The sequence below is a fragment of the Chroicocephalus ridibundus genome, chromosome 1, assembly GCF_963924245.1.
Source record: "Chroicocephalus ridibundus chromosome 1, bChrRid1.1, whole genome shotgun sequence".
Taxonomy (NCBI): domain Eukaryota; kingdom Metazoa; phylum Chordata; class Aves; order Charadriiformes; family Laridae; genus Chroicocephalus; species Chroicocephalus ridibundus.
The window spans coordinates 45627961-45654231 of NC_086284.1; the positions used below are offsets into that span (position 1 = coordinate 45627961).

Here is a 26271-nt window from a genome sequence, read left to right on the forward strand (position 1 = left end):
TATCTTTATGTTATCTGACTTTTTCTCATCATTTCTGTCCAGCATGCATTTATGCAACGTGGTCAGAAGGCACACTCAGCAGCTGATTCTTGGCTGACCCATATATTTATCAATGACTCTCGCATATTTGCTCCATGCTTGCAGGTAATGATTGGCTCAACACACTATTCGTTATCTAAAATATAGTTCCACTGTGTCATGTGGAAGATATCAAAAGATATTTTTTTTCAGCTTAAAACTGATCATCCCAGTACCAGAAAGAATTAAAATAAAAATGTGCAGAACAGCTGTGAAAAGTAGGTGGACCGAGAAACGTGCTGGTGGAAACAAAAGTAGAAAAACAGATTTTTTAAACTCCTTTTCTTATATGCTATTTATATGCTTATATGCTATTTTATGAGCCCAAAGTGGTCTCTGGCCCTACAAAGCTGATCCAGATAACATTTGCAGAATGACATAAGGACTGAAAGAATCATCACCCTTTACAAAGAAAAGTAAAAGTGTCGTAGTTTGGCTTTTTAGCACTAAATGTGGCCTTAGGAGAAGAACCCAAAGGAAACAGTTGAAGCCACATCAATCTATTTCCAAATTGAAGATATTTTCTGTTAACTTGAAGGAAAACTAGTACTAGTAGGGTGCTAGTTGGGAACTAATAGGATTAAAGTAAGTTTAAGTCAATAAAAATTATTATCTGTTTCATAAATCATATATTTCTTTATGTAATCACCGTGACCATTTAGAAGGAGATCCTTCATATTTCTATGGAAGAATGCGTACCAGTTTCTGGCGTACATATTAATCAAGGGAGTAAGCATACAATGGCTTCTGGAATATCTGGAGATATGAATATATTACAGCCTGACTTATTTTTAACTAAATTCAGAAACACCAATTTATTACTCAATATACCTAAAATGAGAAATCAAAAACTACATTCAACCTGAGTTAAAGAGAGTTTATTGTGCATCTTTCTTTCAGTACTGTCTTATCTTGCCTTTTTAGTTTTTTGTGTTTTTTTTTTTTTAATGCAACATTACAATAAGAAGTAAGATAGGGCTCTCCAGGATCCTGTTTTTACAAAGCATTAGTTTCAATGGGATGTAAGTATCTAATCCATCTAAAAGCTTTCCAAGTCTTACGTAACTTCATTTTTAAACATCAAGACCCCTTCAAAAATTTAGTCACAAGGGCTATATTCATTTTTTCAGAAGGGTGCTATGACAGTTTTATGCAAATTCCTCTGAGATATCAAGTGTTTATCATAGACAGAGTTTGAAAAAAAAACTGTTAAGAGGCTCAGTATATACAATGTCAACTCTTCAGACAGTTTCATACTGACAATTAGAAAATCCAAGCATCCATTTTAAAACGTTTAATAGGATATTCAAGAGGGCATTAATATTACTGCTTCTTCAATTCAGCTCCCCCTCACATTTTTATGCAATAAGGAGCTTGCACAAGTACTTCAGTCTGAGCAAAACAAATTAACTAAAGCTTAAAATCTCATTCTGTGTTACATGAATTAGGATGAAAAAAATATATAAGAAAAAACAATCAAAAGAACTTTAATGGATTCTAATTGTTATTCTAAATTATAATTCTATGTGTGACCAATTTTATGTGCTTTGCTTATGCAGAAATTAAAATGCCTGTCCTTAGGATGCATCTTTATAATGAATACATAGATTTTATTGCCTCATTACAAAATGTGAAGCAGAGATAATATAAATAAATCCCAGATATCTTTATTCTTTTGCTAAATCTATTTTCAAGTTAAGGGACACTTTTGGGATTATTTTTTTTTTTTTATCTTATCTTTTGCTCATTTTTTCTACTCATTAGGTTACACTGTTACAACCAATTTTGTGTATAGGGAATCGCTGCATCTTTGCATGATGTTAATTAGGTTAGTGTGTGTCACAGGAATCAGCCTCCCACAGCTATTGACCAAAAGGTGTCAATACAAATATGGTGGGACCACTCAGTAGGTACTGCTCACTTGCTCTGTGCATAAGCAACAAGTTTTAACCCAGATCCATAACACGTGGTAATATCATTTTGCCTCATGTGCACAGTAAATATTTTCTCTCTTGTAGTTATGCATTTATCCATTCATAGCAAGACTCTTCAACATTCTTAAGAGAGCTGTAAGGGTGCACCAGTAAAGTTATAGGAAGTGTCAAGAAATTAGAAACACAGGCTAGAACTAATTCCTTTTAATCAGGTATTTATCTTTCTAACCTTTCTATTTCATGTGTCTTGATCAGTTGTGCAGAAGTTTTGAAGAGTTTCTGAATGGAATTATTTTTCATAGGCTAATTGGTTGTAGGAATGTAGCTTCTCTATCAAGTCTCCATTTTTTAAAATAAAGGCAGTAAATGGTATCAAGACAATATTTATTCAGATTTGTATAGTAGATGAATAGCTTAAAATTATGGTTACAAGAAGAAATTGCTTTTTTGAAAGAGCATCAAATTCCACTGAAGACTAGAAGAAGCTTAAAAGAAAGGTGTTATGCTTTATACCACAGCAAAAGATTTTTTTGGCTTAGTTTATCAGTAATCTTACCAAAACTTAGGTATCCGCCAGGTAGCCATCTGAGCTAATCATCTGAGATCTCCTTTTACAGTCAATGGAGAGAAATATGAGGTGTTAGAGCAGTTTTCATCTGCCCCATTTTAGCCATCTACTTTAGAATGAGATGAATCACTCCCTAAGAGTGGCTGTTTCTTGCTTTTAACTATAGAAGGAACACCTTCATTTGACTTACTGAGACACTGTTGATATTTGTATTTGCTGATATGAACTCAGTTCGTCTGCTCCCAAACATACGGTACTGGAATCATCAGAATCATCAAGTATCGGGTGATGAAGTGTGTGGAAATGCTTTACACCCTTTAAACACTCTTTAGGTCCAATTCTGATGATCATTCTCTCCGTTACTGTCAACTCACAGTAACGACATAATGTGTAGTCATCACCTCTTATGTCCATCCATGAATAGCATCCAATGAAGAAAGCAATGAAAGTATTTTCCGTGTAGCAGAACACCTTTTAGTCTCCAGCTGATTTCTGAAGTGAATGTTAAGGTTTTGATTTTGACCCATGCCTTAAAAGATAAATTCTACGTTGTATCATCTCCCACACTTTTCATAAAGGTGAAGTTGTTTTCAGAGAAGAAAACATGTCAGATGGTATATTCACTCTTCAGAGGTTTCTCCTGATCAAAATCTTCTTTATTTTCTATTAATTATTTGCTGCAGACCATGGTCATCAGGTGCAAGTGAGGAAGAGAGGCATTCTATGGCTGATTGCTTTTATTTCCTTACAGTTTGGCATTTAGCATCAGTGAAAATTCAGAAAGGCAGCTCATTTTTTTTCTGTAGATATTAAAATAAACAAATAAATACTACCCCAAAAGGTAGTAGTTTCCTATACAAACAGTGCTATTTAAACTGGGGAAAAAACTTAGGATCTGCCCATTCCCTGTTATCAGACTATTCATCTTACATACTAGCAGCCAAAACCTAAACCAAATACAAACTAACCCCAAAATTATGTATGACCCAAAGATGTAGTTACTTGAGGGTGCTGATGAATCACCTGAGATTTTGGCAGCCATTTTGGTATCAACCACCAAAAATAAAAGACAAGTTAAACATATGACTTAACTAGGAAAATTATTTTTTCCCCAGTGGAAAAAAAAAAAAGCCTTACAGAAAATTTTTCCTGTCCTGAACAAATTTTCCTAACAGAAATTTATCCTGAATAATTTTCCAAACAAATTTTTCCTGTCCTGTCCTCAACTCTGAAGTAAACCAAGTCATCTGACTGGAACAGATCTATTTTCTGTTCATACAACATCTCTTCTTAATCCCTGTGGATAAAATTCATCTCTTGAAAAGGACAACTTATTTTAACTCCTCTTCACCCAGGGGACTTAAAATGATTTTTTTAAAGTACTTACTTTTACATTTCTATGAAATAATCTCAAAAAAACCCCCACATTTAAAGTTCAAATCAGGAAAACATTCACTTGATTCAGATATGTAACTTTTGACTATGATTAGATACTCTATTACATTGTCAGTTATGGTGTTAGTTTTTCATTACCAAACATGATGTCAAATTTGTAATTTCAAATAACAATTTTTATACTAAATTTATATATAAGTATTATTATATATAATAAATAATTTCATAAATGACTCTGCAATCATAAAAATATGTAGTTTGCCAAAAATGAAACTGCCTCCATCACAGTAATATGAGAATTCTTGTAAATTAAATAGCTTCACGCTTTTAAAAAACTGTACAATTATTTACACCTAATATTGCTACATCTTTGTTTGAGCAAGTGGACTAAACTGGCCTAATCACATGGTCATTCGTGAGTACTGCCAAAGCTCACTGTATTTCAATGGTGCAGAAAATACAACACTGCAGAGCGATAAGGAAATCCTATTAACAAATTAAAATTCCCCCCAAGCAGGAACCTTCTTGCAAATGTCTGGCTAAAGATCAGAAAAGTATACTAGCCAAAATATGCCACGATGCGGTACCTTTTAATTTCCTGGTCTGAAAAAAAAAACCCAAAACACTTCTGTAGTATAACTGAAATGTCATGTTTTTAAAGAAAATTTGCCTGATGACTTACAAATATCAGCTTTTTAGAGAGAGACATTAAGATGCTACTTTCTCCTTATGAAGCAACTGACATTCATATGCCTTAGCCCACCTTAGATACTTGAATTTAGTCACCTGTAAGATATACATACAAAGAACAGGAGTAAAAACAATAAAAACTTCTAGCTGCAAGTCTAATCTTCATAAAACCTTTTTATAAACTGCAAAGTAAGATATGTTAGTGCTCTGAAACATGCCTGAAGATATGTTTTTCCATTGGGTATAGAAAAATTGTTAAAATATGAATTTCATTATCGGGATTATTTGCTAAAGATTACTAGTTTGTACTTGAATAGTGATCACTCTACTAATAATTATATCACCAATAACTCAACTATTATACAGTCATTATATTTGGAAATTTTAAGCTTAGTTTTATATATAAATAGTGGAATACAAACTCACAGGTTAAAACAAACAAAGGAAAAAATCCCAAAATAAAGGTTACATCAAAAATACACAAATATAAACAAGGTTTACTAACTAAATTTCCAACAGCACAAATCTTCCACTCATACACCAAATAGAGTGTAAAACAACAAGAATTAGTCCCAAAAGCTCATTTCAGATATAAGGCCTTAGTTTCCCTTAATTCAATGGACTTCAATGCTTAGGTGTGTTTCCAGACTGTAGGTCCTGCTCATCATGCTGCACACATTGAAAACCACTCCGGAATTTACTTTTGTAAACAAAAACAAACTTCATACTGAGGAGGAGGGGGAAATCCTATTCCAAAGGATTTGTACCAAATATTAGGTACATTTTAGGGAGATTTTATTCCAATGGTCGCTTTCTATGAATGGTATGAAGGGGAGTACACCACCTTTGGCTTCCAGCGCGCTGCCCAGGCTTACAGAACTATGCCAAATGACCTGCCTCACACAGGTCCTTTTGCTACAACCAAAACCACGCACTACACACTCTCAATATCTATCTATCAGCAAGATACAGCCTTTCTATTACACTGAACACAATCAAGCCCTGACGTCTTGGGGGGGGGGGGTGGGGAGAAAAGAAAAAAAAAAAAAAGAATGTTCCAAGGACAAAGAAGCTCAGCTTTCAGGTTTGAAGAAGCAGTAATTTATTCTCCAAATGTCTGAAGCTAGCTCAGAAGCAGGAACACTCACCTCTGCCAGAATAAGCTTCTCAGCTTCTCAGGTGATGATTTGGCAGCTTGTGCTATGGTAGCACAGAGCAGTTCAAACCCACGCTTAAAGAACAAAAGGTTACAGAGATGGAGGCATCAACTGCCAACAAAAGATTTTTGCTTATGAGTCCACCTTACAGCCTAATGAAATGTGCTTTGCTCTGGGCTGGATTCCACTGCTGGGGAAGTGAATACTACAGTCGCACCCGGTTCTGTGAGTACATTTCAGCACAGTCACTGTGTGACCGGCACAGAATAGACAGCGAATGAAGGTACGTTTTACAATGCAGGGACAGCAGCAGAGAAATGCATGAAAGGTGAGGACCTCTTTCACAAACTGCCATTGTAATTTTCCTGAATTTTGTGCTTTCTTTTGGAACTGTGGGTACACAGCTAGGCAGCTGCACCCAGCAGAGTGGATATGGGCACGCGTCTCCACTGCAGGAACTACAGAAAGAAGCACATTAAACAGGTAGCCCATGCTACAGCAGCCTCTCTGATTACTGATGCTGTTTAGGCATCAGTAGGAATAGCCTGAAACACTGTAAACAGGTTACAATCACCTAAAATCCAGGGACTGTTTATCTGTGCAGATGCTTTTAGCAATATACATACAGCCCTACATTATATCGATTAAGTTAAGCTTGTCTGGGAATTCCCCCCCTGGAATACATTCCAGGTTAACTGGAATGAAACAGCCTCAGTTATACGCTAAACTCTGTCACCCTCCAAACCATGGTAGTCACATTCAAACTGCATGTTAAAGAATGATGCTGGGGCTGTGATAACCCCTGGACAGTATGAACACTATGAATTAGCTAAGAATCATTCTCCTTGTTTATTCATATAGACAAGTAAGTTTCAGAAAGGGAAAAAAAAAACAAACCAAAACAAAACACCAAAACCACAAACAAACAAAAAAACCCCACCCAACCCCCTCCAAAAAAATCCCAAAGCCAAACACAAAAAACAATCCTCCCTGGCATATTTAACTAATAAAGCTTTTGTTCTGAAGGAACCTAAGGGTCCTTGTGCTTAAACGCATTTTCTTTCTTGCTACATCCCTGCTGTCTGCCACGTGTGTGTTATTAGATATAACACTGACAGAGAAGACACTTGACAGTACTTTAATTAAAGAATCTTCCAAATGAAATCTAATTAAAAGCTATACAGTAGGGCTTGAACCTCTTCCATGTATGATCCACGCTCTATTTTTTTTTTTTTTTTCAGATGTGCATAAATAAGTTGAGGAATTTTTGTTTTCTATTAGTTAGATGATTTTTGCTTTTTCAGTTTCATTAACAGTATGAAAGCACCAACCTATTCTTCAGATCACTGTTGGGAACGCGTACTAATTAGATAGCCCGATGCAGCATGAGGAAATCTATAGTAACTTCACAGCTCTGTTGTAACTTCAAAGGAAGGCTCCCAGAGCCATCAATGGCTGCAGAATACCAGAAGCTCAATGTCTAGTTCCAGTCCTATCTAAAACATTTAAGCATAATTGCAAATAATGAAAACTCAAGTTTTAAGATCAAGAAAGAAGCATTACCTAAGAAAATGAGGTAAAAAAACATTCTTCTGTATTTCTCCTTACCTCAAACTCTAAAAAGATCAAAGAATACATATCCATGTATCCCAGGGCACTAGGATCTTAACCTTAGATTTTCTGCTATTAATCATCTTGCTGCTTGAAAAATGACACATACTTTCCTCATAGCCATTGCACCTAAGCTTTGGCTTCAGAGTTCCTCAGCTGGCCCACATGAAACATTTAACAGACATGCGGAAGAGGAAGCTTTGTTCCCTCTCAAGTTACAGCTCTGTTACATCACAGATGAAACATACTTTGTTTATTTGAATAAACCAATGAAAGGCAGCAAAGAGTGGACAGATTAAACCTGTACTTTTTATTGAAGTTGCATATTTTTTACCGTTCAAATATTTTTTGCTTTTTCAGTTGCATTAACAGTATGAAAGCACCAACCTAATCTGATCACTGCTGGAAACACGTACTAATTAGATAGCCCGATTCCAAAAAAAGAGTGGGAAAACCTTTGTGGTTTACCCTTGTGAATATATGCAAACTAAAAGAAGCACATAATGTTGATGCAGCGTTTTACTAATAAATCTACATCATAGATATATATATAATTCGAATTATACAATTTGCAATTACATTGTAATTTAGTTTATGTAATTAGAAAGTTTTGTGCTTATTTCAGATAAAACAGTATCCAGCCACTACCTTATTAATTTATTTACAAAATTAAGTCATTCATTTATAATCCTTATAATTAGTCATGCTGAATCTTCACAGAAACTTTAAACACCTTTTACTATCTTTAAATCAGTATTTTTGGCAGTCTAATTTTTTCTCTTCCTGTTACTACTCTTAGACAGACAGCTGCCCCCACTTAGGAGCAGCTTTTATCAAGGCTGTACAGGACTTGATGCTCTGCTGGTCGCCGTGTAATTCTACCTTGCCAATTATTTAGAACTCTATTTGCTTATACATGACTAAACACAGTCCAGCGTCACAGTGTGTCATGACTCTGTCATCTACCTATTTAGGAGACACAGAGTGGACACTTTACCATTGTATAAAGCCTTTCTAAACATAATTAAGAACTGTGACTCCTTTATTTAAGAGAGTAGTATTTTCTTTAAGAAGAAAAAGGTCCAAAAGTATTTCCTATTTTAAAAGAAGAAAAAGAAAGGTTTTTTTGACTGTGTTCAATTTCAATAAACTGAGTAAGTATGGAACCATGTTCTAGGAATTCTCTGATCACCTGTGAGTTATCACTGAATTATCCATAGCACTTTTGCCCTTTGTGAAAGGATGGCCACATTCATGACAAACCTACATATCCATGCTATACCCAAGGTTTGTTAGAGAGACTGATAGCTGGATTTGGCTAAAACTTCCAGGATCAATACAGATAACTGTGTTCCAATGCCTGCAAATGTTCCCTAGTACTGTTTAATTTACTAGCATAATGGCAGCTAGGAAATTTTGGAGTTTTATAGGACATATGGTGCACAGAAAAGGAATTGAGAAAGAAATAATCTAACGGGAATTTTAGGAGAAAGGGACACAAGCTGAGAATAAAACAGGATAAATCCGTGAATTGGGTTTGCATGGCAAGGTTTTGGTAGTGGGGGGACTACAAGGGTGGCTTCTGGGAGAAGTTGCTAGAAGCTTCTCCTGTGTCCAACAGAGCCAATGCCAGCCAGCTCCAAGATGGACCAATGGCTGGCAAAGGCCAAGCCAGTCAGTGATGGTGGTAGCGCCTCTGGGATAACATATTTAAGAATGGGGAAAAAAACCCCAAAACATGTGCAACAGCAATTGCAGACAGGAGAGAGGAGTGAGAATAGGTGAGAGAAACAACACTTCAGACACCAAAGTCAGTGAAGAAGGGGAAGGATGTGTTCCAGGTGCCACAGCGGAGATTCCCTGCAGCCCATGGTGAAGACCATGATGAGGTATGCTGTCCCCCTGCAGTCCACAGAGGTTAATGGTGGAGCAGACATCCACCTGAAATCCATGGAGAATCCCATGCCAGAGCAGGTGGATGCCCTAAGTAGGCTGTGACCCTGCAGGAAGCCCACACTAGAGCAGGCTCTCGGCAGGACCTGTGGCTCCATGGAGAAAGGAGCCCACACTAGAGGAGGTTTGCAGGCAGGCCTTGTGACCCCGTGGGGGACCCATGCTGGAGCAATCTGATTCTGAAGGACTGCTTGTTGTGGAGGGGACCCATGCTGAAGCAGTTTGTGAAGAACTGTATCCCATGGGAAGGACTCACATTGAAGAAGTTCATGAAGAACTGTATCCCATGGGAGGAACCCCATGCTGGAGCAGGGGAAGAGTGTGAGGAGTCTTCCCCCTGCAGAGGAAGGAGTGGCAAAGAAAACATGTGATGAACTGACCACAACCCCTGTTCCCCATCACCCTGTGCTACCTGGGGGGAAAAGGTAGAGAATTCAGGAGTGAAGTTAAGCTCAGGAAAAAGGGATGGGTAGGGGGAAGGTGTTTTTAAGATTTGGGTTTATTTCTCATTATCCTACTCTGATTCATAATAAATAAAACTAATTTCCCCAAGTTGCGTCTGTGTTGCCTGTGATGGTAATTGGTGAATGATCTCTCTCTATCCTTATCTCAAGCCACAAGCTTTTCGTTGTATTGTTCTCCTGTGTCCAGCTGAGGAGGGGGAGTGATAGAGAGGCTTGGTAGGCACCTGGTAACCTGGTCAACCCACCACAATCAGAATAAATCAGGACAAAGAACGTGATGGAACAGAAATGCAAGACAGAGTAATGAAAACCAAAATGGTCCATGGCATCCAATACGTGTTCTCTTTTAGCAAACAAAATGAACTCATTTTTCTTGAATCTTAGATCTAAAATGACAATCGTGTATTGCCACTACAAGTGAAAGAAATTAGGGACCTTTGTTATTACCTTAAGTTTCTAATTCTTCAAGGTAACTTTATGATGGCACATAATATTGCGATTTTTAAGGTAGTTTGGGCATTATGTGACAGTTTAAATGAAAGAATGTTACAAATTCACATGAGGCAAATTAGAAAACACTGGAATTATACTACTACTGGAGTTCTCTTTTCATCCATTTGTGAAGGCTGGTTCTTAATTACCTAACCACAAGAAGAAACCTCGAAGTTTTCTACCTCATACAATAAAGTACATCACATGGCATAGACAAATCAAGGAGAGTAAAGTAGCTGAAAATCTTAATCTTTTGCAGAAAGTGGAAGGAGTTTGCTTTTTCTAGTTTTTTATTACTTCAGTCTCCAAAGTTTTCAGAGATAACCAATAAAGTTCTGAGATAGCTTAATTCATATTTAAAATATTTAAGTATTTTTTGCTTCCTTCTGTTATCCCTTTCTTTTCTTAATCTACATTTACATGGTATCTTCTTTTTTGGCAGTATTAACTGTGCTGTGTGCTTGAATGTATTCTTTGAGTGAAAACTGAGGCAAAAGAACATGCAGTACTTCAGTATTTCCATAGTTTTTTTTCCCAGGGGAATGCTGTCCCTTACTTTCCTCTTACCTCCTCTTCCTCTTACAGAACGATTTAATGTTATCATAGAATCATTTAGAAATCAATAGATTTTCATAGAATCATAGAATCATTTAGAAATCAATAGTTTTTCATAGAATCATAGAATCATTTAGGTTAGAAAAGACCCCGGTATTCCTGTGCCATTCATTTTACACTCATACCTAGTAATCAAATCATATCCTTCTTATCCTTGATAAAAACTACTAACATGTCCTTAATTTCATGGATCCCTAGCTCGAAGCCCTCTGGATGACACACAGTCATGAATGGCGAAACCACAACTGAAGGCAGTAGGCACAATCCTTTGAACATGTAGAGTATTATATAGTCTGATACTCCTAAAACATGAGTTTCTCAAACATGATTCTCAAAAAGAGCATTTTTAACTTAAGTTATGATTATACGCAGTTTCTGTTTCTTATTAATATGGTAAAGTTATTATGTCATAAAATAAACAGCACATATCCTAATTAAATATATCAAAGCAGAAGGCAACTTATAATTAAATTAATACATTTTTATTTAGAGAGGATTAAAACTGCAGGGTATGGGAAATCCATTTAAAATTGAAGCTAAAATCAAATATTCAATAGAAATATCATAACAAAATATTGTTAATTTAAACAATATGAGGATGTATTTTAGGCATCAGAAATAGAAAACAGCATAAATTTTATATTTACATGATTCATAGGCAAGGGGAGACAAATTCAGACTACAATTCATATTATTGGCATTTCCTCTCTTTTAATTACTTTATTTTGTAACCTTAGCATTCTTTCATATTAATGTACTTGAGATACATTGTGCATAACAGCTTGTTTAAGGAGGATAAAATCCAAATCTATTATGCATTAAAATATAATAACTATTCAGAAGGAAGTTCTGACTTAATAACTCTGAGTTATGAGTTATTCATAAATTTACATTACACAACAAAGTACCAGCCTATAACAGGAAATGAAAGTGACAACATCCAGCTCATAAGAAAACATTTTTCAAATGTTTTATTCGTTAAAATTTTAAAATATTTATGTAATTATTTAAAATGAAATTGTACTAGGACAAATATATGGGGCTATTAAAAAAAAAATACAGCTTTTCCTTCCATGACCTCATGTAATCTGAATCATGTGCATATGAGGCAGTCTTTTTAAGTATTTGAAAACTGAGAAAAATATGTATTTTTCTGGACTGTCCTCTTGTACTTATCAAGCCTGACACATTTAACAGTTTGGAGATAATAGATATCAATCTGAATTCATCCCTAGAAATGGTGAATAAGTGTTTCAATTAATTGAAATTAAAAAGAAAAAATCTTTAGAAAATAAATATAATTCATTGGCATGTAGCAAATAAAACTATCAACATCTTTCTCTACAGGAAGTATAATGTATGCAGTAGAATACCTGTATATGCAAACTGAACAAGATCCCAGAGGGCATTGGGATCTATGCCTTCCATTTTGATCTCTTCTTGCTTGGCTTCACAGACATCACTTGTAAACATGGCAGCAAAGTAGTCAGAGACAGAACTGAGGACAAGTCTGCAAAAAAGTTAGAAATTGGTGTAATTTACATTGATGTCTGTATTAGAAATTTCACGTATTAAAAAAAACAACCAAACAAACAAATACACAACAAACCAAACTTCTTAAAAAACATATTAGCATAGTAATTATAAAATAACAGGAGCAATATATTATTAATGCATGTAGGCAGCAAAATACAGCATGACATTTAATTCTAATTTTGTTTTGTTCCCTGTGATATGAACAAAGTGGCACATTAGCATATGACTATAAAAAAGACACAGAAATTAGCACTCAGTCTTTCTGATAAGTTTTCCAATCATGCAGATGTCCCACTCGTTAACAAGACAAACTCTCAGTATCAAAGATAACTTATTAGTGAAACACATTTCATACTCCAGAGGTACTCTTCGTTGTTCTTAAAAGACCTATTTTTTATAGAATTTGCTAACAGCATGTAACTTTACACAATCCTTCAGCCTCCAGTAAAACTGTTAGTAGCTTAACATGCTATTCACTAAAAAAAAAAAATAAAAAAATCATTGTGTAATTCATGTTTCTGTTAAGAAACATTTCCAAAGGAATATAAATTCAAAATTCTTACAAAATGTGCATGGCTTGTTTGGGGACCTGATTTAGCTAAATCAAAAGCACAGCAAGTACCAGGTATGATTGTCATTACTGGCACCCTAAGCTAAGGCATTCTTCTAAATATCATCTACAGTGATATTACGATTTTGTTAGGACTGAATATTCACAGACATTCTTGAGCTAAAAATGTGGTACAGCTATAAATAGTGTACCACATGCTTCCATAAAAAGATGGTCACATTTCTGGCTTAATTTGAAAACATAATACATAAACACATTGATAAAAGACACAAGAATCACAACTGGAGGACTTGGAAACCAAGAGAAAATATTTTGCCATTTGTATATAGTTAACTATTTTATCCAAGAAAAAAAAAATAATACTGAAGAATAACAAGTCCCTGTTAATCAGCTAGTGTGGTAATTGATTGCTTTTGCTCTCTTAGCTCACTCCAATAACAAAATAAAATATGACAGTTTGAATTGGCTTCATAATTTTACAGTGCTTTAAGCTACTATATTTTACATGCAAGTAGAGCACCTTGAGAACATATATATGAACTTTACGCTGGCTAAAATGATGAGCAACGACTAATTAGGTGCAATAGCTTAATCACTTCTGGTGGTGTGTTCAACTCTAGCAGTCATGAACTTTAGAAGTAAAGATCCTAATTCACAAACAGCTCACATTTGTATTCATATCATTAATACAAACAATAGATGGCTACAAAAAGATTGAATTAGAAATATACTTTGTTGCTACCTCCAGAGACTCCTAACTGACTAATTGTTTATTTATTTTTTAACGACTGAGGAACATTTACTTCTATGTTTGTTTATTTATTATCTCAATTGAGTATCACAAGTGTGTATTTAGTCAGCCAAGATAGTCAAGTCAACTATACAATTCTGGATAACTAAAAATCTTATAACCTTTCTTCAAATATTTTTTCTCACCGCTCATTTACAAGTGACTTGATTCACTGTTATTTGATGTTTGATTTTAAAAAAAATAAATCATAGCAAAAAACTATCATAAATTGATCATAAATTGATGATTTTCTATGAGTTACAATCTCTCACAACTAGCAGGGCTGTCATTTAGGGCTGTGATTGAGATTTCCATTTGACAGCATTTGGCATCAGCTGCTCCTTCAGATTTCTTAACCACCATTTAAATTCAACTATCAGTCTTCAACTTAATCACTTGAGAAAAGCAAAGCCAAACCACTTTGCTACATCAAAACCAATGGAAAAAATAATGAACAGAAATTTTAATACACCAGTTGACGATCAGTTGAAATATTTTTAAACAGTATACTTTTTTAAAACTTAAAATTTATATGATTTATGTACAGACATTATTTATTACAGAAACTTCTTGTATATGTATTCTCAACTCAAAGATAAGAAAACAGAGTGAGAACAGAAAATAAATAACAGAATCATTACAACTCTCACAAACTTCTACAAAAATCTGTGGTTTTCCACAGTTTGTCTCATGGATTTATCTGGGGTAAAGAAATTGAAAGAAGCTATCTAATGGATTCCAGCTGCAAATGAGCATTCAGTCTAAGGACCAGGCGAGATCCAGTCCAAAGTGAAAACCCCTGCAAAATATATAATACAGATGTCATGTCCTCAGTAGTATGGGTACTAAAATGGTAGTGACCATTTTACAGGTTTGCACCTCATTTGCACCACCTGATAAAGAAGAGGGCTTAAATGAGCAAAAAGGTTCTGTGAAGCAGCAGCTTACCTAAACAAGCAAGACAAGTTTTTCAACACAGTGATAAGAAAAGAGGATTCTTTTTTTAAAAAAGTCCCTTATGTTAATCAATAGTTAATATAAATCAGCTATTTCATTAACTGAATATAACCAAAAAGTTAACTGATTTCAAGACACAAACTTTTTCTTGCAAAGTACTTCACAGGTTGAAGTGAAGTGAAAGGAACTTGCTAATTATACTTGATTCTGAAAGGTGACATGTTTTGTAAATCTTAATTGTGTTCCAGCGTTGAGATAGAAAATGAAAAGTCTGAAATCAAAGGGATCAATTAATTTGTAATGATCTGCTGCTTTTTGTAGCTCAGAAGGCTCCAAACTGCTCTCTAAATCTTGGTTTAAAGGCATGTTGATCTACTCATCAAGAAAGGTCAGATGTCTCAGGATGTCCCCTTTTTTCAACTAGTGATCTGGCAGTGAGAATACATAACAAACTCTTTCATCTTTGAGAATCATAGCAAGTAACTCATGGCTAAAAATGAGTTTGTGGACCCAGAAAGATTTTCTCCATATTAAGGGACTTCTCTACCTTTACTACAACTAAATTCAGCCTGATATATTTCTGGGTTTTGTTTTGGTTTGGGTTTTTTTTGTAACACAGAATATAACTGATTCCTGTTGAGGCTTTTTGTCCCGTGACATGAGATTTTATTTTCTTTTACTATCGAATATTTCCTTGCAATTTTAACAACTGTTTTCACATACATCTTTGATGCAGAATTCCCTCAACTGGGTTGGTGCATTTATTGATTAAAAGAAGCAAACAAACAGAAGAAACAAACCCTGATCACTTATATTCTTTAAGCATGCTCTAACGATATTTTACTGCCAACTGGAATAGAATCTCAGATGTTACTTGGACTGAAAACTCGTAGGCATGACACAACTTTTTTCCACACATATTAAGCTAGTTCATATAGGTGCTGAACACTAATTGCTTTTAAGTGTGATTTGCTGCTCTGTAGAGGACACCAGCTGACACTGGGTGTCTATACTGATAGTGGTGCTCTACAGATCGTCTTACAGCAGGCAAACATTTACTATATATAGAGAGAAGGCTTCATGATTTCCTAAGTTTTAAGGCTTGCAGAACATATACTAAGGTATATTCATGCATGCACTTGAAAAAAAAATCAGGAAAAAAAGGAAGCAAATGCTGGCTGTCACCTCCAGGACCATTTTGGCAGTACAATCACAACTGCCACGTTTTCTGAGTAAAGCACAACAAAGGAGCAAACTGTGGAACAGATCAACTGTTTTGGATTACACTGGATAGTGATTACCTTTCCTGATGACTCTGGCACTCTCCCTCACTGACTCACCAAATACAGAAAAGACTAAAAGAGCCTTGGAAAAAATATAGCTAAAATAAATTTAATCTAGCACACAGACTATTTCCTGCTTAGTACCAAATATCCTTAGAAAAAATTATGTCCAGATGCCAATACCATTTTTTTGAGACCAAATATTGCCTGGAAACTTTAAACTGGCATCTCCTATCTCAAAATTCTGATCTGTAGCTAATCGGGACTACCTACTTCCATGTTGTCCGTAATTCAGAATTAGATATGCCTTGTCTTTCCCTTTTTTTCCCTCAATCTTTCCCATGCACGCTACTACAATTGGCTTTAATACACATGAAATAGAAAATGGTGTTATTTTCAACTCAGCTTCAGCAATACAGCACAAACACAAATCTTCTTGCTCTTCACTCCCTAATGGACCATGCAAAAGTGAGCAGAGAGTGTTTGGTATCGGTAACTTGAGGAATTTTGCTTGTCACAATCTCCATTTTATGTTTTATCAATGGTAATTTATTTGTTTTGCAACATTTTCATTTTATTTTTCTAAATCTCTTAATTTTGTTCTTTAGACTCTATGTCATTCTACTTAAGATCAACATTAAAGTGTAATATCTATTCTCTATCAAAGAATTTGCCACTATATGTACCTTCTACCTCCACTTGTCACCTAGTCAGCATTTCAAATCTGGAATTCTTTGCCATCTACCTTTCTTCCTTTGCACTCAGGACACTGAAAGGTTAATTTTGGCTTGTTACTGGTATAACTGCCTCCATCTTCTGAGTGCCTCCATCTTTACATACTTTATAAGTATGTAAAGAAAGCCATGACATATATTATAAATTATTCTCGTCCATAAAATTCTAGCAAGATTCTCTATTCATGTTGTGTATCTTGTCTCTAGGAAGAAAACAAAAAAATTCCATCGACCATTTATATATTGCAAATGTGTCCTTTAATTTGTACCAACAGACATTGTTCAGAGACTGTTTTCTCTCCTTCTCTTGTGGATTAGAACAGCCAGTTTTCATTCTGTTGACTAACTTGATGATAAGAGGCATTTTCAAGTATTTCCAAAGTGACAACACAATAACCATTAGGTTAAAACAGTGTCCGTGTTCCTTTTTGCAGTCTCTCCACAGTTCACATTTTGCTTATCCTCCTCTCAAAACCAAAATGGTACTCATTGTTCATTGTACAATATATTCCGTAGTAGGGAGGTACTACCTCTGGTTTGGAAAAACTCTGAGAAACAATTTACTAGTGAGTGTGAAAGAGTTTATGGTGGCTATGTTTCAAGATGTGAAACTCAAACGCTACTTTTGGTAAAGAATATTGGTAATGCATAAAGCATTTGCTACTCTTTTCTTTTGCCTGTGAAGAGCATGTACAGCTAATCATTGTCTATTCTGCCCATTGTCTCTGGTTTGCCCATGAACAACTCCTTTCCTTCTTGAATCTGAGTTTTTCTTATCTCAGACTTGCTTGCCAACAAACCGTCAGCTAGTTGGATTTTCTACATTGTCATTACTTGTTCCTTCAAAGTAGAAATCTTTTACATTTTCAGTCAACAGGCAAAGGAAATACGTGCTATTTTAGGGCAAGAAAGAAAACATGGTATATCTAATATATGCTAGCTCATTGCAAGCCTTGAGAGTGTTGAAGGTTGAACAATTAGAAAGAAAAACTGATGAACTGTCAGTTCTAACTTTCCAGAACGACTTTAGTTGATGAAACTATATATCTGTAGGCTCTAAGTGGCTAACAGATCCCAATTAGCAGTGACAAAAAGCTCAGTTTATGTATCAGTCATCTGAACAGTTCACAAAACCAACTAAGTTTCAATATTAACATGCATTCAACTGACTTCTCAAAAACATGCTTTGTGTGAATGATTCCACTGTTCATCGAAAATGAATTTTTATTTCTTTTAGAATTCAGATCTTAAAATTGCAGCTTTTTTTTTAAATTCCTATTTATGAATGCATACATATGCACACTTTGACATTTGTATATGTCAAATTGAAAAAAAAAAGATATTTTACAGAGAAAAATGGAAATAAAAATCTGCCAAAAGTCACCTGGCAAAATTCTAAACACTGCATATATTTTCCACAGTTTTTGTAAATGAAAACTGTTTCTGTGTAGTTAAGAAACAGGAGATAATCTGAGAGTTAATTTGGGATTCGGCATCCATTCAGAACAATTATCATAGAGCAATCAGCTTGCTAATAATTCAGCAGCATCGGATTAGTTCATTAACATGTCAGAAATTCATATTTATTGGGTAAAGGAGTGGTCAGTGAGGATATAACAGTTAAATTAATGAGAATTGTCTCATACTTCCTATTGTAACTGTTAATATTGACAGTCTGTCCTGTGTGCTTATCTCATTTTGGAGAAAAATGGAACAGAACTACATGATAAGCTTTTTTGTTTCCCTGACCATCTAAGTAATATTTATAAACTAACCTATAACTAACTAATCTGTAAAGGCAATTTCATCCAGAACAACTACAGAATAATAATAGTAAAAAATCCCTGAACAAGAAACCAAAAATCCTCCCCAAACCAACAGACAGGCAGATGGAATTTTGAAGAGAATCAGTTAAGCCTGAAACAAGAAAGTTTCCTTTCTGTCTTTACTCAAACATAGTTTTCTTCCATTTTGATCTCTTATGCAACACACAGCTACAAGAATGATACCAGCAATCTACATTAAGTGATGTTCCCTTTTTGCCCTCAGGACCATGCCTTTTGAATTTACATTCTCTTCTTTTAATCTTCTTTTAATTCTTTCACTGTCTCCCAGACACTTAAGTGTAAATAAGTAAGTGGCTCTTTATCTCTTCTACACTACAAACTGAAACAGTTTTACATCTCATTACATTTCTTAAATTGCCACAATGTTTTTAGGAATGTTACACAAATCTGACATCATAATTTCCAGCAAACACACAATGTCTACCATAGCATTAGTTTTTTCCAGAGACCACAAGTAATGCACATATCACAGCTGCCAGACTTGATAACGTGTCAATTTTTGTCCTTGTGTCATAGAATCATAGAATCATAGGGTTGGAAGGGACCTCTGGAGATCATCTAGTCCAACCCCCCTGCCAGAGCAGGGTCACCTAGAGCAGGTTACACAGGAACACGTCCAGGTGGGTTTTGAATGTCTCCAGAGATGGAGACTCCACCACCTCTCTGGGCAGCCTGTGCCAGTGCTCTGCCACCCTCAGGGTAAAGAAGTTCCTCCTCATGTTTAGGTGGAACTCCCTATGTTCCAGTTTGTGCCCATTGCCTCCTGTCCTGTCCCCGGGCACCACTGAAAAGAGCCTCGCCCCATCGTCCTGACACCCACCCTTTAAGTATTTATAAGCGTTGATAAGGTCACCCCTCAGACGTCTTTTTTCCAGACTGAAGAGACCCAAATCCCTCAGCCTTTCCTCATAAGAGAGGTGTTCCAGTCCCCTAATCATCCTCGTAGCCCTCCGCTGCACCCTTTCCAGCAGTTCCCTGTCCCTCTTGAACCGGGGAGCCCAGAACTGGACACAGTACTCCAGGTGCGGCCTCACCAAGGCAGAGTAGAGGGGGAGGATGACCTCCCTTGACCTGCTGGCCACGCTCCTCTTGATGCACCCCAGGATGCCATTGGCCTTCTTGGCCACAAGGGCACATTGCTGGCTCATGGTCATCCTGTTGTCCACCAGGACTCCCAGGTCTCTTTCCACAGAGCTGCTCTCCAGCAGGTCAGCCCCCAACCTGTACTGGTGCATGGGGTTGTTCCTCCCCAGGTGCAGCACCCTACACTTGCCCTTGTTGAACTTCATAAGGTTTCTCTCTGCCCAGATCTCCAACCTGTCCAGGTCTCTCTGTATGGCGGCACAGCCTTCCAGTGTGTCAGCCACCCCACCCAGCTTGGTGTCATCAGCAAACTTGCTGAGGGTGCACTCTATCCCCTCATCCAGGTCATTGATGAATATGTTGAACAGGACTGGACCCAGTACTGACCCCTGGGGAACACCACTCGTCACTGGTCTCCAACTAGACTCTGTGCCCCTAATCACAACCCTCTGAGCTCTATCTTTCAACCAGTTTTCTATCCACCCCACTGTCCATTCATCTAACCCACACTTCCTAAGCTTCCCTATGAGGATGCTGTGGGAGACCGTGTCAAACGCCTTGCTTAAGTCAAGGTAGACCACATCTACCGCCCTCCCCTCATCTATCCATCTAGTCATGCCATCGTAGAAGGCTATCAGATTAGTCAGACATGATTTCCCCTTGGTGAATCCATGCTGAGTACTTCTGATAGCTTTCCTTTCCTCCACGTGCCTTGAGATGACACCCAGAACGAGCTGTTCCATCATCTTTCCAGGGATGGAGGTGAGGCTGACCGGCCTGTAGTTCCCCGGCTCCTCCTTCTTGCCTTTCTTGAAGACTGGAGTGACATTGGCTTTCCTCCAGTCCGCAGGCACCTCGCCTGTTCTCCAGGACCTTTCAAAGATGATGGAGAGCGGCCCAGCAATGACTTCTGCCAGCTCCCTCAGCACTCTCGGGTGCATCCCATCAGGGCCCATGGACTTGTGAATATCTAGATGATCTAATTGGTCCCTCACTCGCTCCTCCTCAACCCAAGGGAAGTCGTCTTCTTTCCCTGTTACTTTATTCAATGCCTGGGACTCCTGAGGGCTGGGCCGAGCAGAAAAGACCGAAGCAAAGAAGGCATTCAGTAACTCTGCCTTCTCCACATCCTCCGTCACCATGACTCCTGCCTCATTCAGCAGTGGGCCTACAACTTCTCTGGTCTTCCTTTTGCTTCCAATATACTTGTAGAAGCTCTTTTTGTTGTGCTTGATGTCCCTAGCCAGGTCTAATTCCAAGGCGGCCTTGGCTTTCCTTGTTTCATCCCTGCACGCTCTGGTGGCATTCTTGTAATCCTCCCAAGGGGTCAGTCCCTTCTTCCACTTATTATAAACTTCCTTCTTCCACTTGAGCTTTTTCTGAAGCTCCCTGCTCAACCATGCAGGTCTCCTGCGTCCCTTGGCCGATTTCTTTCTCTTAGGGATGCACCGATCCTGAGCTTGGAGGAAGTGGTCTTTGAATATCAACCAGCTTTCTTGAGCCCCTTTGCCTTCCAGAGCCCTAGCCCACGGGATCTCTCCAAGCAGTTTCTTGAAGAGGTCGAAGTTAGCCCTCCTGAAATCCAAGGTTGTAATTTTACTTCTTGTTGTTGTTTTGTGGATAGTACCCATGAAGTGTCAATTAGTGTCAGTTTTGTCAGTTTTGAAGGTATCTGCTATTGCAGCCAGTATTTTGAACTCTATGCTGCTTGGAACCAGTGGAAAGATGGGGGGGGGGGGGAAGAGAGAGAGAAAAGACAGAAATGACAGAAATATGAATCCAAGCAGCTTCTCAACATTTGGGAATGGGCAGGAGAGGCAAATTGTCACAATGGTGAAGATAAGAGCTGGTGAAGATCCATTATGATGCAAATACAAAGCTGAGCTCAGTATTTTTCTCCAGAAGAAAAAACACATCTTCAGACACAGTCCACATATTTGAATGTAGAAATATAACACATTCAACTGTGATCCTCTGTTTGTGAGCTTAATGAGTTTATTTATTCATTGTAATTTCAAAAGGAAAAGGGGAAAGAAGCTTGCAGGAGAAGGAAAAGTTCAATTTTTGCTCCTTTGAACTATTGGGACAAATGACAGAAACATGGAGATTAGGTTTGATGAAAGTGTAGAGATAGATTTGTGAAGTCATCAGAATAAGTGACTGCTTAATATTTAGATTTTTTTTAAGGTCTATTTGTCATCCTTTTCTTTTATTCTACTCCTTTTTACAGAATGATACAATAGAGCATCATTATTAATTTATCTTCAATACTCATTCTTCCATTGATCTCAGACTTTTTTGATGGCAGGCTGTCAGGCCTTGATGACCCAGGTTATTCTTGTATGGCCACCTTTGTGATTCTGTCATCTACCTGGTTTTGTTTGTTTGTTTTATTTTTATATTCTATGTGATCTAGCCTAACCATTCAATTTGAAATGGGACTCAGTCCCCTAAACACAGGTGTCAAGTGCCAATTTCAGATATCATAGACTGAGTCATTCAGGATAGACCTGGCACAGACCTATGAAAGCCTTGAAACCCTTCTGGATCACATGGTGAAAGCCAGGCAACATAACTCAAGGCATCTCAGGAGAGACTAGGTGGCTGAATGTTGCTTTTTACTTTCTTCCTAAAACATCTCATCATTGTTTCTCCAACCCTTCAAAGTCCATTTCAGTTACTGCACCTATTTCCACTCCATAAAGCAATAGCATTAGCACTTTGGTTCAATAACTTCACATCTTAGTAATAAACAATCCCATTTAGCCCTTGAAAACATCTCTGCAGTTCTTTTTCAGCACATCCCTTTTAAATTTACCTTTAAACAGCTAGAACATTGTACTAGGTGTACATGGCAAGGTTTTAGTAGTAGGAGGGCTGCAGGAGTGGCTTCTGTGAGAAGACACCAGAAGCTGTCCCCATGTTGGACAGAGCCAGCTTTAGCTGGCTTCAAAAGGGACCCGCGGCTTGCCAAAGATGACCTACTCAGCAACACTGGCGGCAGCTCTGTGATAATATGTTTAATAAAGAGTAAAAAAATGCTGCGCAACAGCAGCTGTGAGAGAAGAATGAAAAAATGTGAGAGAAACAACCCTGCAGACATCAAGGTGTGAGAAGATGGAGGAGGTGCTCCAGGTACCAGAGCAGACATTCACCTGCAGCCCCTGGAGAGGACCATGCTGAAGCAGGTTGCTCCCCTGCGGCCTTTGGAGTACCACGCTGGAGCAGATGGATATTCCTTGAAGAAAGCTGCAGCCTGTGGAGAGCCTATGCTGGAGCAGGTCTTCTGGAAGGACCTGTGGCCTTATGGGACATCCGCACTGGAGTGGTCCTTTCCTGAAGGACTGCACCCCATGGAAAGGACTGGAGCAGTTCTTGAATCATAGAATCATAGAATCATAGAATCTTCATGCTTGGAAAGGACCTTTGAGATCATCGAGTCCAACCATACACACACCAAAAAAAGAAAAACCCCACAAACAAACAACCTAAAATCTCTGCCACTAGAGCATGCCCTGAAGTGCCAAATCTAGACGTTTCTTAAATACCTCTAGGGATGGTGACTCAACCACCTCCCTGGGCAGGCCATTCCAGTGCCTGACCACTCTTTCAGGAAAGTAATTCTTCCTAATATCTAATCTAAACCTCCCCTGCCGCAACTTCAGACCATTTCCTCTGGTCCTGTCATTATTCACCTGGGAGAAGAGGCCAACACCCACCTCTCTCCAACCTCCTTTCAGGTAGCTGTAGAGGGCAATGAGGTCTCCCCTCAGCCTCCTCTTCTCCAAGCTGAACATGCCCAGCTCCCTCAGCCTGTCCTCATATGATCTGGTCTCCAGACCCCTCCCCAGCCTGGTAGCTCTCCTCTGGACACGCTCCAGCACCTCAATGTCCCTCTTGTACAGAGGGGCCCAGAACTGAACACAGTACTTGAGGTGAGGCCTCACCAGTGACGAGTACAGAGGCACCATCACTTCCCTGCTCCTGCTGGCCATGCTATTCCTGATACAAGCCAGAATGCTGTTGGCCCTCTTGGCCACCTGGGCACACTGCTGGCTCATGTTAAGCTGGCCGTCCACCAGCACCCCCAGGTCCTTTTCTGCTAGGCAGCTTTCCAGCCACTCTTCCCCAAGCCTGTAGCGTTGCTTGGGGTTGTTGTGACAGAAATGAAGGACCCAGCACTTGGCCTTATTAAACCTCATAACAGTTGGCCTTGGCCCATCGATCCAGCCTGTCCAGGTCCCTCTGTAGAGCCTTCCTACCCTCAAGCAGATCAACACTCCCACCTAGTTTGGTGTCGTCTGCAAACTTACTGAGGGTACACTCAATCCCCTCATCCAGATCATTGATAAAGACATTAAACAAAACTGTCCCCAAAACTGAGCCCTGAGGGACACCACTGGTGACCGGCCGCCAAGGGGATTTCACCCCATTAATCACAACTCTCTGGGCATGGCCATCCAGACAGTTTTTAACCCAGCGAAGAGTACACTTGTCTATGCCATGATTTGCCAGCTTCTCCAGGAGAATGGTGTGGGGGACAGTGTCAAAGTCCTTACCAAAGTCCAGATAGACAACATCCACAGCCTTCCCCGCATCCAGAAGTTGGGTCACATGGTCATAGAAAGAGATCAGGTTGGTTAAGCAGGACCTCCCGTTCCTAAACCCATGCTGGCTGGCCCTGATCCCTTGGCCGCCCTGCACTTGCCGTGAGAGCTCACTCAAGATGATCCTCTCCATGATCTTTCCTGGTACTGAGGTCAGGCTGACAGGCCTGTAGTTCAGAACTGCAGCCTTGGGGAAGACCCACATTGGAGGATTTCATGGAGGACTGTCTCCCATGGGTGGAACCCTACACTGGAGCAGGGAAAGAGTGTGAGGAGGAAGGAGCAGCAGAGACAATGTGTGATGAACTGACCGCAAGCCCCATTCCCAGTCCCCCTGCGACGCTCATGGGGAGGAGGCGGAAGAGTCAAGAGTGAAGCTGAGGCTGGGGGGAAGATGGTTTTAGTTTTGTTTTTATTTCTCACCATCCTACTCTGTTATTAACTCGTAATAAATTAATTTCCCCCAAGTTGCATCTGTTTTGTCTGTGACAGTAATTGGTGAGTAATTTCCCTGTCCTTATCTTGACCCATGAACTTTTCCATCTTATTTTCTCTCCCTGTCCTGCTGAGGAAGAGGAGTATTGACAGAGTGGCTTGGTGGACACCTGGCAACCAGCCAATGTCAACACACCGCAATCAGACAAGAGTGTTTAGGTAACTTAAGCTATAGATTTCTATTGATTACAATGACATTTGATACATGGCCATATAAAAACTAAAACTCAACTGGATAATAAACTTCAAATTCTCAGAAATTATCTTCAAAACTCAAGGCCCATTTCTGCACATGCTAAATCTTTAGCTGGTACATACTCAATTGTGTGAACTTAAGATCTTTTATGTCTGAAAAAGGTCCAGATAAAATCAGAAGAATTTCTTGCGGAGATTACAGAAATTAATTTGAAAATACTAATGCTATTGTCAGTATTAGGAAATATTCTTTATCCACTATTCCTTCTTCTTAAAAAAAAAAATAATTATCAATCGAGGTTCATATTGAAAGCTTATCTAAATTGCCTTGCTGTTTTCTCTCTGAGAGCAGGAATTTCTATTGTTGTTGTTGTTCTGTTCCAATCATATTACTTGAATAATTTGTTTTTAAACTCATGGACAGTAGGTCCACAATTTTGATGCAATGTTTGACTCGGGAAGTTCCTCAAACCGTATTTACAGATATCCGGGAGTGAACATAGTGCAGCTGTACTCATTATACCGTGTGCTTTCCATGAGCATCTGTCATCAGTGCAAGAAAACAAGCTGAGTCATAGGACCGTATATTGTGCATTCTGCTTCTTTCACCCCCTACCTTGAAACTGCCTTTCCTTCTCTGCCTGGTTCTTTATCCTTTCATCTCTCCTTTCAGTTTAACTTTCTACATTCAATTTGTTCGTTTTATTAATACTATTTCTTTATGTCAAATTTCACGTCTTTAAAACACCAACCAAAATCCATTGAAAAACATGGCCCAGCTCCTTAGAGAACCAAAAGAGAGAACATAAATTACAGTTTGTTGAAAAAAGTTTATTAAATTTATTAGGATGATAACGAATAAAAGCTGTCCTACTTCAGAGTTCATCATCCAAAAAACGTTTCAGTTGAGTTTATTTCAGTATTTACAATGAAAAATTTAAATTCTGTGTTGAAAGAAAGCTTTTTGCTTTTCATACAAACACTTGTAGAAAGATTTGAGTAGCCATGCTAAAGCACTTTTTTGTTTTATATATGTGGTAAATTTCTACTCATTCTGTGCTACCTTTTTCCACCACACTAAAAGTCTCCCCTGACCCTTACCTTCAGTACAGGAAAGAACACAAATGCCTATATTTCTTTGATATTAAGTGAAATCAGAAAATAAAGAACTCATATTTCTCATTATAAACTCAACCGTATTTGACAATATTAAAAC

At 38.0% G+C, this 26271-nt stretch overlaps 1 protein-coding gene across 1 annotated transcript in view; it reads right to left on the reverse strand.

Moving 5' to 3' along the window:
* KLHL1 (kelch like family member 1) overlaps positions 1–26271 on the reverse strand; it is a 240794-nt gene that overhangs the window by 147172 nt on the left and 67351 nt on the right. Inside the window, exon 3 of the mRNA XM_063335376.1 lies at positions 12331–12467. Within this exon, the coding sequence (XP_063191446.1) occupies positions 12331–12467 (137 nt within the window). The remainder of the gene's footprint in view (positions 1–12330; positions 12468–26271) is intronic.